The sequence below is a fragment of the Chiloscyllium plagiosum genome, unplaced genomic scaffold (genome assembly GCF_037043375.1).
Source record: "Chiloscyllium plagiosum isolate Xiang-an unplaced genomic scaffold, Cpla_swu_hap1 HiC_scaffold_11, whole genome shotgun sequence".
NCBI lineage: Eukaryota > Metazoa > Chordata > Chondrichthyes > Orectolobiformes > Hemiscylliidae > Chiloscyllium > Chiloscyllium plagiosum.
The window spans coordinates 46,007,412-46,021,521 of record NW_028270149.1 but is presented as its reverse complement, the minus strand read 5'-3'; the positions used below and the strand labels follow the sequence as shown (position 1 = coordinate 46,021,521).

The window sequence follows — 14,110 nt, the reverse complement described above, 5'->3', positions numbered from 1 at the left end:
CACTAGCTGGGAGGGAGCTAGATACATAAAAGTCAGTTATGACAATTATCTTTATGGTCAATAACAATATAGCCACAACCCTGAGGTGAAGTTGCTGCAGGTGACAGATTTCAGCAAAGAAATTCTGAGTGACATATACACACCTTGCACATAAATTCCAGTTTAGACTTGGGTGTGGGAATTGCTACAAAATACTCAGAGTGATTATTGACATTATAACAAGTAGATAGACCACGACTGGTATTAATTGATTAATTAGTTGACTGGATATGTATAACATGGGAACTGATGGGACTGGTAAGTGTGGAAGGAGCTGTAATGTTGAGTAGTTAATAAACTCTAACCACAAAGAAAGGTGTCTTGGTTTTTATCTCACCAACTGGCTTGGATCTAGATTGACAGTGGTAGCAGAGGAAGGTTGCCTAAAGGCCAAAATTAGAACTAAGTATTCTCTTCGGACAGAAATTATAAAGTGGAGTCACTTTGGAGAAGAACAGCTGAAACCAAATGAAAAGTGTTTGGATATGACTTCACACTGAGGTTCTATGAAGCTGAGTCTATGATCAATAGACGTGTGGACATAAGTTATATTTTTACCAATAGAAAAGCAAGGTATAGCCTTGGGTCTGACTCTTCCTTTAAAAAGCAAGGACTGCAGATGCTGGAGATCAGAGCTGAAAATGTGTTGCTGGAAAAGCGCAGCACGTCAGGCAGCATCCAAGGAGCAGGAGAATTGAAGTTTCTTTCCTGAAGAAGGGCTCATGCCCGAAACGTCAATTCTCCTGCTCCTTGGATGCTGCCTGACCTGCTGCGCTTTTCCAGCAACACATTTTCAGTTTTAAAAAGCAAGATCAGGCATAAAGTATTGTCACAGCTAGAACCTTGCCAACTGGACACCAAGGAAGGTTTACAAGTTTGACTAAAACTTTTATGGACAGCACATTTAAGAAAGATAATCTGTACACGTAAATGAGGCATTTTCAGATTTCAATAAATGTTAGAAAGTAGGAAGAATCTTCAATAAATTTTAGAAAATAAGATTTATATTTTTTAGAAGACGATAGAATAGATTTGAAGAGACAATATGCAAGATGGCAACATTTATTTTGGAGATTCCTAATTGAGTGCTTGCCATTAAATTATTTTACACTGCTAAGGTATTGAACAGTTAGAAGTTCAGAAAAAAGATTTGACTGCCCACTTCAATCTCTGGTTAATGGTAACCCTCAGAATATTGAAAGGAAGGGAATTCAGCAATGGTAATTCTGTTGAATGTCAAAGGACAAATGGTTAGATCCTCACTTGACTTTTATAGCTGGCCATTGCCTGGCACCCATGTGACATAAATATTACTTTCCACAGCCTGGACATTGCCAGGTGTTGTTGCATATGGATATAGGTTGGCACAATATCTGAAGAGTTGTAAATGGTGCCAAATATATTGCAATCATCAGCAAATATCTCTATGTCAGACCTTATGATAGAGGGAAGATCATTGTTGAATTTGCTGAAGAACAGGGAAAAAGTGAGGACTGCAGATGCTGGAGATCAGAGTCGAAAAGTGTGGTGCTGGAAAAGCACAGCTGGTCAGGCAGTATCCAAGGAGCAGGAGAATTGGCGTTTCGAGCATACGCTAATGAAGAGCTTTTTGACTCTTGCTGAAGAACAACCTATCTGAAAGTACATGCTGTGTTTTAAATAGAGCTGGTGGGATAGTGGGGTAAGTAGGTAGGTAGTTAGATGTTGTTGGGTATTTGCTGCTGCAGAGTGCATGTTCAGCATTAACACTGATTGACAACATGTCTTGTCTTCTTCTAAAACACACTAATATCCTCATCAACATGTCATCAGATGAAACTCACACCAAAAGTGCGCATACATGCTGCAGACAGTGTGTCGGCCACTAAGACACCTCACTGTTCCCAAGAAACACCTTCTACTCAGAAACTTTTATCTGATTTAATTCCTGAAAATACGTGAATTGCTGTGCTGGTCAGAAAGTTCAAACTATTAGTTAAATCTAATTTAACATATCATAATAAGAATTACCTAACAGTGCTTGGAACAAGTCACTTTTTAAAATGTTTGTGACTTTCTCGATCGCCACTCGGAGCTGTTCTGCCTCTAGTTCTGGAAGGTTCATGCCATACTTTGCAAGTAATTGCACTGCACGCTCAGTATCTACAAAAAAAAGCAGAAACAGGATGCTCTAGGTAGTTTCATTTATCCAGTACATTCACAGGACATTAGGTGATGGTAAAATAGTGAGAAATTAATCACTCAGACAATCTGGAACAACATATTCCATAATAAATTAAACACTTTCTGCAACTATTTACCATGGCAAAATCTAATTTTATCATTCAAACTGTGAAGGCCTTTTTATTAAACAGAACATATTTACAGCAATCCTTATTAACAGAATAGTAATATCCATAGCAGTAACCTTAAACTACTTTATATTCTTCATAAGGAACCTGTGTATGCTGCGTTGAGAAATAAATGGTTTGAGGAAATTTTGTTTTAAGTTTGATAGTCCCAGGAAAAGAAAAAATAGTTATCATTTCAGGCAAAAGTATTTTGTTGCATAACTAGGATAAAGAAATTTAAACTTAGATCAGTTCAAGTTGGAACTGAGGCAATTGAGGAATAATACGTGAGGTCTTCAGAATTATCTGGTAAAAAAAATTACTATTTCTGCTGATCATTGAGACAACAGTAAGAACAATAAAATATGAGATCACTACAAAAGTAAATAAACCAGAGAACAAGAAAAAATCCTTAGACATACTAGAATGTGAGTGAGATATTTGAACCTCAATTATTTTGGGGAAAATTAGCCAATTGCTTTATAAAGGAACATTAGCAGGTTTGGAGACTAAGCAAAAAAGTGGAATTTGACCAGATGACTGAAGTAGAGAAAAGGACCAGCATAGATATCCATAGAAAAATATCCTGAATCTGTATTGTTATGTACCATTTACTTGTCACGTAACCTGTAACTCTGGGAAAAAAATCCGCACTTGAAACATTTAACTCTTTTCAGATACTAACTGACCTGGTATTTTTTTCTGTTTTTTTGGGCCAGAACACCAGTCTTATATCAGGTTATATCAGGAAAGATATGGGAATAGTGACACCATATACTTAGGATGTAAATCAGAAAATAAACATAATAGGTTACATTCAAAACCATTATAATGACATGCAGAAACAATTGCCAGGGGAAAAATGTTTGCCTATTTGAATACTGTCTCTGACTGAAGATGCCCTGTCATTTCACATAAATAGTTTTCATATTTGAAACTGATTCAATTAGAATGTGCGTAATTCTTCATGACAGAGCTAACCTGTCTGTTGTAAGAGATTCTTGACTATTTTATAAAAGCTCAAATCTATTCACAACACAATTCAATGATAACAGTTCTGTATAATGGAGTATCTTGGTAATAAATAATGCCATAATTGCACAGAACTTAAGTGGGACCTCCACAGTAGGTATCTGCAAGTCCTATGCAATTTGTAATGCAACTTCCTCTCTCTAATCTGCCATGGCTGTGACCCAGCCAGCAGACAGATTCGGTCTGGAATGCTAAATGGTGTTTTGTCAGCAGACGCCAGCAGAAAGCATGGGAAATGACACAGTCCTCCATTGGTAAATTTCTACTTTAGCCAATGGCAATGTCCATTTATTCCAAACTCTCTTTCTCATTACAAATGCAAATTCTTTGGTGGAAGGAATTGAATATTTGGCATAAAAACTGCACATCTGGTTTGTTCCTGAACATGTCCCTCAAACCTTCAATAACTGGTCAACATGATGACCAAAGTACATCAGATCAATGTGGTAGACATCCTCTACGTTTGCACACACTTCGTCAATCTGGAAGGCAAGTGTTTGGTCCTGTCTCTTTCCAGGGTTCAGCAGTCTTTTCTCTTTGACATAGCCATCTAACTGCCAGGCTTTTACCTGACGTCATAGTTATAATGTTACATCTTAATGAGTAATCGTTGAGTTGAGAATGTGCCTTTCTAAGTAGCTTTAAACAGATCATTTCAGAAGGGTAATGGTCTCTCTCTCAACAGTAAACAACTTACTGAATAAGCATGTGTGCACGTTAGCAATCCCAAAGATGAATAGGAGAGTTTCATACTCAGTAATCAAATAATCCGCCTGCATGGTCAATAGATGTTTATTGATCCAACTGGTTTTTCGTTAAGAAGAAAATATGTACTAAGGCCTTTATGATATTGTCTACTTCTCGTAGGATTATAACATTGAATACAGGATGTGCTTGGTTCATGGATGAGCTTCAGACCTTGCCTATCCTTGCCTCCAAACGATGTGCTTTTATAGTTAAAAGTGCTGCCCAATCAGACTTGGAATTATGAAATACAAGCAGGAGTATGCCATTTGGTCCATCAGGGCAAAAGTGAGGACTGCAGATGCTGGAAATCAGAGTCTGGATTAGAGTGGTGCTGGAAAAGCACAGCAGATCAGGCAGCACACATCGTGCAGGAAAATCGACATTTCGGGCAAAAGCCCTTCATCAGGAATTCAGCTTAGGCTAGCTGGTGTCTTAGACAAGGAATAAGGTAACATTATTCATAAAAGACATACTTAAAGATAACAGAAAGACAGAAGCATTGCATTAAGACCTGATAATTGCTGTACGCTTGTAACTATTTTGCAGCTGTAAAATTTTAAGGTTCACACTTTCTGACCAGACAAAGGGTAAAGGTAAACAGCACAGATAAATTGAGGAGGGGGGGGGGGCTGCTGGGAAGAAGGTAGCAAAGAGTACAATGGGTGGATAGAAGTGGGGATGAAGGTGATAGGTCAGAGGAGAGGGTGGAGCGGATAGGTGGGAAGGGAGATAGGCAGGTAGGACAGATCATGAGGATGGTGCTGAGCTGCAAGTTTGGAACTGGACTACGGTGGGGGAAGGGGAAATGAGGAAATTGTTGAAGTCCACATTGATGCCCTGGGGTTGAAGTGTTCTGAGGCTGAGGATGAGGCATTCGGTGAAACTTTGATGGATGTGGAAGGCTCCTTTGGGGCCTTGGATGGAGTTGAGGGAGGAGGTGTGGGCGCAGGTTTTGCAATTCCTCCAGTGGCAGGGGAAGGTGCCAGGACGGGAGGGTGGGTTGTTGGGGTGTGAGGACCTGACCAGGTAGCCACGGAGGGAATGGTCTTTGTGGAAAGGGGAAAGGGGTGGGGAGGGAAATATATCTCTGGTGGTGGGGTCCATTTGGAGGTGGCAGAAATGTTGGCGGATGATGTGGGGTGAAACCTTGATGTATGTGGAAGGCTCCTTTGGGGCCTTGGGTGGAGGTGAGGGAGGAGGTGTGGGCGTAGGTTTTGCAATGGCGAAACATTGATGGATGTGGATGGCTCCTTTGGGGTGAAACATTGATGGATGTGGAAGGCTCCTTTAGGGTGAAATATTGATGGATGTGGAAGGCTCCTTTGGGGCTTTTGCCCGAAACATCAATTTTCCAGCTCCTCGGATGCTGCCTGACCTGCTGTACTTTTCCAGCACCACTCTAATCTACACATTTGAGCCATCAGTCCACTTCCACTTTTCAACATGATCATTGTTGATCCTATGTCCAAATACCCTGTACCCCATATCCATGGATTCATCCTCATCTCTCTACTACTTATCTCCTCACAAATCTCCATTAGGTTTGTCAAGCATTATTTCCCTTTCAAAAATCCATGCTGACTTTGTGTAATACTGTTCATATTTCCAAGAGTCCTGTTATCACATCCTTTATAATAGATTCCAGTATTTTCCATACTACTGATGTTGGGCAAACTGGTCTGTATTTCTCCCATATTCTTGTTACTGAACCTCCTGTAAACTTTTGTCCTAGTGCCTCCTAAGTCTTCAGGCCTTGCACATGTCTAAATTTGCCAGATATCTTCATGGTTAGTAAAGAGTCTACGGTTGCTTATGTGTCCTAGCTATCTCATCAAGAATTATTCCAGACACTAAATATTTTCTCTGAGCAAAAAAATGGTTATGCACCCACATCACTCAGCAACACCAGTCTCTACACAGTTTTCCTTCAATTTCTCTTGTAGATGTCTCTGGAACATCAACCATGAGTGTATAGACAATAGTCAACTCCATAATGGGTTCTGAGAGCACTGGATTTAAAGTTGCATTCTTTTGCTTTCGGTCTACGCCTACTGACAAAATTATCGGGTTTTGCCAATTACTCATTCTAAAACTTACTCTCACTTTGAGCTTACCTTGTAATGTTTAATCATAAATTTGCAGGATTCTTCTGGTCAGATTTAGGCAGCCAGAGAATTTATTCTACCTAGCCCTTCATTTTCTACAATATGTTTGATTTTTATGGCACCTTTTTTTGCATCCACAATTTCATGATCTAAAAACATAACCATATTCACTGTTTGAATAACTTGAAATCCTCTGGGATTTTAGTTCATCTCAGAGAATTTGGGTACTGTGATTTCAGCCTTCAGTCACCTTTTTCCTACAAAGGAACTAGCTTTAATACTGGAGCTGATGCTAGCTGCATTGGCGCAATGAGTGGTTCAAGCTTACAGATGGAAATGACTCCAGCAATGGGATGGTTAACATTGTGCAAATATCACAATGGCATGAAAAATATGCAATTAATACAATGTTGCAATAGGGTCTCCAGCTAAAACTGAAGCAAATTTTGTATTGCTGTATGGGGGCTAAACAAGGGCATCCAAATCTCAGGATGGAATCTTATAGGGGTCTCAGTGACCTAGATATGGCAAGGCTTTGAGGCAGAATTGGATGAGAAGTCCAATGAGGTTTATCACAATGTTGGGAGCATCTTGCTCTATCTTTTATACTTTTGACACAGATGAGGTGAGTTTCTTGATAGGCAGCTGTGTTACGTCAAGGGGTAAACCCTCCTGCTTAATTTAAAACAGCAACACAGAAAAGATTTATCCCATGCAGTAATCTGTGTAAGTTAAAGAGGCCAAGAACTGTTTAAAGTAAACATTAACAACTTTATTTCTTAAAGTATAACAGAGAATAATTAACTAACAACTATTTACAACTCCTTCCTCTATCCTATCTTTTACTTTCCTTTCTATAATACTAGTCTAATAAAACCCCCAATAAAGATGTACCAAAAATTCAAATTTTTAAAACCATCGAGGTGTTGAATCTTATCATAATATCTTCCTTGGTCGCCTTTTCGTTTTAGGATTTCTGTTACTGATCAATAAAGGTTCCGAGCTATTCTCCGGGCAGTCTGCTGATGCTGGTGACTTGGCAGTTCTCCTCTCAACTGTTCAATTTTCCATGGTCTTATACTCCCAAAGCATTGACTTGTGTCATTGGCTTTTAAGATTGTCAACATACTAAATTCAAACTTGATTGGAGTTTCGTATTTTTTGGGGTATAATTTAAACTGATTGGCCTAATTCAAATCTGTTTTGTTGTTTCCAGGCAAGCAGCTACCTCAACTACTGGACCAAAAGGTTACATTGTATCTTGTTCAGAACACCATATCTTCATAACACTTCTCCCCTTAATAACACCTCTCCCCTTAATGAAAAGATGGCTTCATTTTTTTCTATTCTTTAAACACATTATCCTAACATACCGATAACTTTAATCTAAGTTCATCTTAACTTCTTCCCATATAACTGTATATACACATTAAATAAATACAAATCTCATCGAAACTTTATCAGTTAAATCCATGATAACGCATCTGCAATTACATTTTTACAATCTGTGACGTGTATGATTTTTAAATTAAAAGTCTGTAATGCAAGACTCCAACAAAATAGTCTCATATTCCTGTCATTAAAGCATTCTAAGAATGTAAGCGGATTATGATCAGTGTACACAACATTGTTCGTGACATACACATTAAAATATTGGAAGGCCAGTATCAAATTCAATGGTTCATTTTCGATTGTGCAGTAATTCCTCAGGTGGATGTTGATCTTCTTCGAAAAGTAAACAACTGGCAGTTCAATCCCATCTTCATCTTCCTGTAGGTGTACAGCATTGATGGTAACTATAAAAGGTTTTGAAACCTTTGGTGTAGCTAAAACGGGTTTGGTGGTTAATATTGATTTCAAATGGTCAAATGCCTCCTGGAATTGTTCTGTCCATCGAAACTTTGTGTTCTTCAGCAAATCGGTTAACGGTGCCACTACACTGCTGAAGTTTTGGACAAACTTCCAATGGAATCCATTGAGTCCTAAGAATCGAAGCACCTCTTTCTTCGAGGTTGGTCGTGGAAATTCCTCGATGGCCTTCGTCTTTGCGTTCCATGGGGTCAACCTTCCATGACTATTGTTATGTTCCAAGAACATCACCTCTGCTTTCGCGAATTCCGTTTTATTTAATTTTATCACCCGTTTTGCTTCTTGTAGTTGTTCAAAGAGCTCTGCCAACTGTACCATGTAATCTTTCCAGGACTTACTAAAGATCACTACATCGTCCAAATCGACTGCACAGTTTGTTTACCCAGCCACAACTCTGTTCATGAGTCTTTGGAACATGGCGGGTGCTTTCTTCATTCCAAAGGGCATCACTTTAAACTGATGTAGCCCATTTGGGGTTACAAACGCAGAGATTTCTTTCACCGACGCTAATAAAAGGTACCTGCCAGTAATCACACATTAAGTCCAACTTGGTGATGTAACTGGCTTGTCAGATTTTCTCAAAACAGCCCTCAAATCTAGGAATTAGATATGAATCATATTTTTAATAGCATTGACTTTCCAATTATTCACGCAGAATCGTTGAGTCTTCTCCGTTTTGGGAACTAAGACGACCAGCGAACTGCACTCGCTCTGGCTTAGTTCGATGATGTCCTCATTGTGCATGGCCTCCACCTCCATCTGGACCTGTCTGGCTTTGACACGATTAAGCCGATAGGGGTGTTGTTTTATTGGAGCAGTATTCCCTACATCTATGTCATGTACAATAGCATTAGTCCTTCCATCTGATTTTTACATACAGCTCTGTTCTATGCTCCTGAGACAGATCGCTTCCTAATCTATGCCACTTCTTAAAGCCTTCTTCATTTTTTAATCTATTTTGAGGCACATCAAAATCAATATCATCTGGACTTGATTCCTCACTCTGCAGGGCTGTAAGTAACATCTATTTCTCCAGTTATAGAGTCAAAGATTCATAGAGATATACAGCATGGAAACAGACCCTTTGGTCCAACCCGTCCATGCCGACCAGATATCCCAACCCAATCTAGTCCCACCTGCCAGCACCCGGCCCATATCCCTCCAAATCCTTCCTATTCATATACCTATCCAAACGCCTCTTAAATGTTGCAATTGTACCAGCTTCCACACATCCTCTGGCAGCTCATTCCATACACGTACCACCCTCTACGTGAAAAAGTTGCCCCTTAGGTCTCTTTTATATCTTTCCCCTCTCACCCTAAACCTATGCCCTCTAGTTCTGGACTCCCTGACCCCAGGGAAAAGACTTTATCTATTTATCCAGTTCTTCCTCTTTGGTGTAATACGGCTTCAACATATTCACATGACATACCCAATACCTCTTTTTTCTATCTGGCATCTTTACTAAATAGTTCACCTGACTCAACTTTTTCTCAATTTGATAGGAGATCCCTTCAAAGCCAGGTTTAGTGGTCCCCATTACTGGTAATAGTACTAACAGGTCATACCCTTGGGAAAATGTCCAAGTCTCAGAGCTTTTATCTGTCACCTGCTTCATTCTACACTGTGCCCTCTTTAGGTGCTGTTAAGCTAACTTACCTATTCGATTTAATCTCTCTTTCACCTCTGATAATAATCTATGTGTGAGATCTCCAACTTCGGTGCTGGCAATTTTTCTTTCATTAATTTCAAAGGGCCTCTCACTTCATGCTTGAATATGAACTCAAAGGGAGTAAACGGAGCAGATTTATTTGGGGCATCTCTAATGGCAAATAATACGAATGGGATACCTTTATCCTAATCATTCGGGTAATCCTGACAGTATGCTCTCAAAATGGCTTTCAAGGTCTGATGCCACCTTTCTAAAGCTCCCTAGGATTCAGGATGATATGCACTGGATTTTAAATGCTATATTCCTAAGCTACCCATAACCTTCCAGAATATTCTCTGTCTCCTTTTCAGAGTACACATCCACATATATATCTTTTATCGTCTTATCTTGCTGTTGCAAGTTCCTCAGCCTTTCAGGACTAAAGACTTCTGTCTGACCCTCTGCCTGTTTAGATTTTTTTCTGCACCACTACATCAAACAGGGTGTCCGCTAACTGAACCTCAACTCCTTCATCTTTCTCTTTACTTTTTGCTTCATGCTGTGACTTACGATAGTGGGATCTGGTTGCTACATAGTCTGGGAAAATACCAGGATATTTCTGTTTTAACTCCTCAGTTTCTTGGGCTTCCTTGGGCTTCCCCCCAACAAAGGGTGTCACTCCCACCTTGGATCCTGCAAATTATTCCCAAGAACAAACTGAATTCCTGGAACTGACACTCAGTCAATCATTCCCACTGTAACTTCCCCAGACTTGAGTTGGCACTCCAACCTGATCTTACATAGGGGAATGCTAAATTTCTGTCCATCTATCCCACAAATTACTCTGCACTCAGGTAGCAGATCAGAAAGAGTGCATATTCGTTCATCCCTTACTATCAGCAACTGGTTAAATCCTATATCTCAAAATTATAACTTCTTGTCCTTCTCCTCCTGTTCATTCTGAGTAAACTTTACCCATTGAGGCAAAGTCTTTGTAGAGATCAGGTAATAACTCTATACCCAGCCTCTGCCTAGGCTGTGCACTCTCCAGCAGCTCCTCGACACTTCTTGGGGTCTCCTTTATTGCTTTCACTAATGCGACTGGCTTAGCTTCTTTTACCACATCTTTTCCCACAGTGCCTTTCTTAACCGCCCACCACTGTGACTTTAATGTCTCACTTTACCACAGTGGAAACACCTGAGGCCTTTCATCTCCTTTCCACCCTCCTGGACTTCTTTTTTATCTTGTGGTAAATTCTTACCAGTGCTCTCTACTCTTGGTTTTGTAGTGCAGAATCTCCCTTTCTCCCAAATTCTATCCCTCACAGAATGGAGTTCTAGCCGTAAGCTTGTCTTATGCACCAGCATGTACTCATCTGCTATTCTGTTGCCCTTCTCACTTCCTGAATTTTCTGTTCCACCACGTGAATTGTTACCATCTCTGGAAGTGAGTTTTTAAACTCCTCCAGCAGAATAATCTCTTGTAGAGCCTCAAAGGTCCTATCTATTTTCAAAGCACACACCCATCTATCAAAATGACTCTGTTTAATTCTTTCGAAATCAACATAAGTCTGACTTGGTTCCTTCTTGGTGTTTCTGAACCCCTGTCTATATGTTTCTGGCACCAATTCATATGCACTTAAAATAGCATGTTTAACCTCTTCATAATCTCTTGACACCTCATCTGACAATTGGCAAATACCTCACTAGCTCTGTCGACCAGTTTAGTCTGAACTAGTATTACCCATAAATCCTTGGACCATTCCATCTGCCTCGCAATTTTTCAAATGAAATAAAGAAGGCTTCAACATCTTTCTCATCAAAATGTGGCAGAGTTTTGACATATTTGCATATATCACTACCTTCTCTTTTAATCTCCATCCTGTTACCTTCATTTTGCTGACCAAGTCGCAACTTCTCAAGTTCAAATTTTCTCTCTTTCTTCTCTCTTTGCTCAGCAAAGAACCTTCTCTCTTACTCTTTCCCCTTTCTCTTCCTCCCTTTGTTTATCTTCTAATTCCATGTCTGTTTCTCTAATACACCTAAGTGTTTGAGTAACTCCCTTACAATTTCAGCTTTACTTTTGTGCTTGGTTAAACCAAGTCTAACTTATTGGCTAATTCTAAACTTTCTTAGCAAATTTGAGAATCATCTTCAAATCCCAAAATCTCTTCAGCAATTTTAAGAGCCATTTCCCACACTTCTAATTTAATCAACCACAAGTCACTGAAATTAAACAAATTGTCTCACTTAAGTTTTATTTAAAGATCTAGGACACTAAATTGCAAGTGTTTAAATCTGCTGGGATTTTTTGTATCACCAAATCTACTCAAATCCATCCAAACCAGTTCAAATCCCAATGATGAGCCCCCAAACTTTTACGTCAAGGGGTAAACCCTCCTGCTTAATTTAAACCAGCAACACAGAGAAGATTTATTCCATGCAGTCATCTGTTAAAACTCGAGAGGCCATGAACTATTTCAAGTAAAAATTAACAACTTTATTTGTTAATGTATAGCAGAGAATAACTAATTAACTATTTATAACTCCTTCCTCCAACTTATCTTACTTTCCCTTCTATAATACTAGTCTGATAAAACCTCCGATTAAGTTTTACCAAAAATTCAAATTTTCAAAACCAGCCAGATATCAAATCTTCTCTTTATATCTTCCTCAGTCTTCTTTTCTTCTTCGGGATTTCTGTTTCACAAATTACGGATCGATAAAGGTACCTTTAAATGAGCTATTCTCCAGGCAGTCTGCAGATGCTGGTGGCTTGGCAGTTCTCCTCTCAACTGTTCAATATTCTCTGGTTTTATACCCCCAAAGCATCGGATGGGGTCATTGCTTTTAAGATTGTCAATGTACTAAATTCAAACTTGATTGGAGTTTTGTATTTTTTGGGGTATAATTCAAACTGACTGGCCTAATTCAAATCTGTTTTGTTGTTTCCAGGAACCAGCTATGCCAGCTACTGGACCCAAAAGGTTAGATTATGTCTTGTTCAGAACACTTAGTGCTGTCAGGTAGTTCTGCTAGCTTTTAACTCTGTTAAAGGTACAGTAGACCCACTGTGAGCTGCCTATTAAGGGTGTGTATAGCTTGTTAAATGCCTTTTTAATGGCTCAACTGGCCTCATTAATGTTCAGCTTCCTATCTTACCAAATGCACCGAACAAACTAGACACAAGAAAATCCAACATGGAAATCAGAGTCGGTACCAGCTAAGTTCTGCCTACTGCTTACTCTGAAGAACTTCCATGTTGAAACTAGGCACCAAATCTCAGGGTAGGCTCCCACTTTGCACTGTCTACACACACTTTTCATACATGGACATCAGTATCCAATATGTGCCTACCTGTAAGAACTCTCATTGTACATCTCCGATCCACTTACAGAAAATTACTTCACCTTGGGCTACACTGGGAACTATCATTATAATACATAAACAAGGACACTGTACTCCCAGGGGCTCCCATCCAGTTCACCAGTTCAAACCCAGGCTTTTCGCTCACTGTCACAATACTCTCACACACTGAACCTGCCTGGATTCTCACAGCATCCCTGTGTTGCATGGACGTGCTTGCCTTTTTACATTTTGCCATTTATGCAGAGATACCAAATTCATATGACATCTATCTTGCTGTTTAGCACAGACACAAAGGAAGGAAGTTTATCATGGTTGTCAGCAGGCCTCAATCAAATTAAGGAGATCAGCCTTCATTCAGGGACATTCTAAGTCAACAGCAGCCTCTGATACAAGTCCAAGGGCTTTGACATAGCCAGCCTTTTATTCAAGGCAGTCAGTCATAATGCTTTCCATGTAAGGGATGAGGAGCTAAATGTTAGGCTGTCCATTACTTGTCTTGTTTCTGCCCTTCTGGAGGCTGTTTTCCTCCTGCAGTGAGACAGAGGTGATATGAAAGTGGGTGGCATAGCTGTTACTTTTGGAATAGGTCAAGTGTCCCAAATAAGAAGATAGTGCAGGAGGTATGCAGGATTAGTGGTGGATGAGAATGAGTGAGGGAAGATGCAGCAATAATAAAAGAGGTAGAGGATGAGCCTTGGTGGGAGGTGGTTACAATAGTTTTGAGTGTGAGGTATCAGAGAAGATGATAGCACTTATGCAGTTCTTCCAATACTGCTGTTTATTCCTCCAGACAACTGAGACTGCACTGACCCCATGGCAACCTCAGACCAGGGTGGCATGATCCAGTGTCGTGGCCTCCACTGCTGGTCATGAAAAAAAGAGTAAGTCCTGCCTCTGCACCACCTTGTCCATCTAGGAATGGAGTAGTGCAACAGTGGGTCCGCCAGTTTCTCTCCATCTAACATGTT

At 39.8% G+C, this 14,110-nt stretch overlaps 1 protein-coding gene across 5 annotated transcripts in view; it reads right to left on the bottom strand.

Annotated features, from left to right (window-relative positions):
- dlg3 (discs, large homolog 3 (Drosophila)) overlaps positions 1–14,110 on the bottom strand; it is a 546,829-nt gene that overhangs the window by 504,178 nt on the left and 28,541 nt on the right. For 4 of the 5 annotated variants that reach the window (XM_087992017.1, XM_087992016.1, XM_087992019.1 and 1 more), the window contains exon 1: positions 2,050–2,177. In XM_087992017.1, the coding sequence (XP_087848143.1) occupies positions 2,050–2,143 (94 nt within the window). In that variant the 5' untranslated portion in view covers positions 2,144–2,177. Of the gene's footprint in view, positions 1–2,049; positions 2,182–14,110 lie in introns of those variants that run through there. The other variant, XM_043704756.2, reaches the window with a different exon arrangement.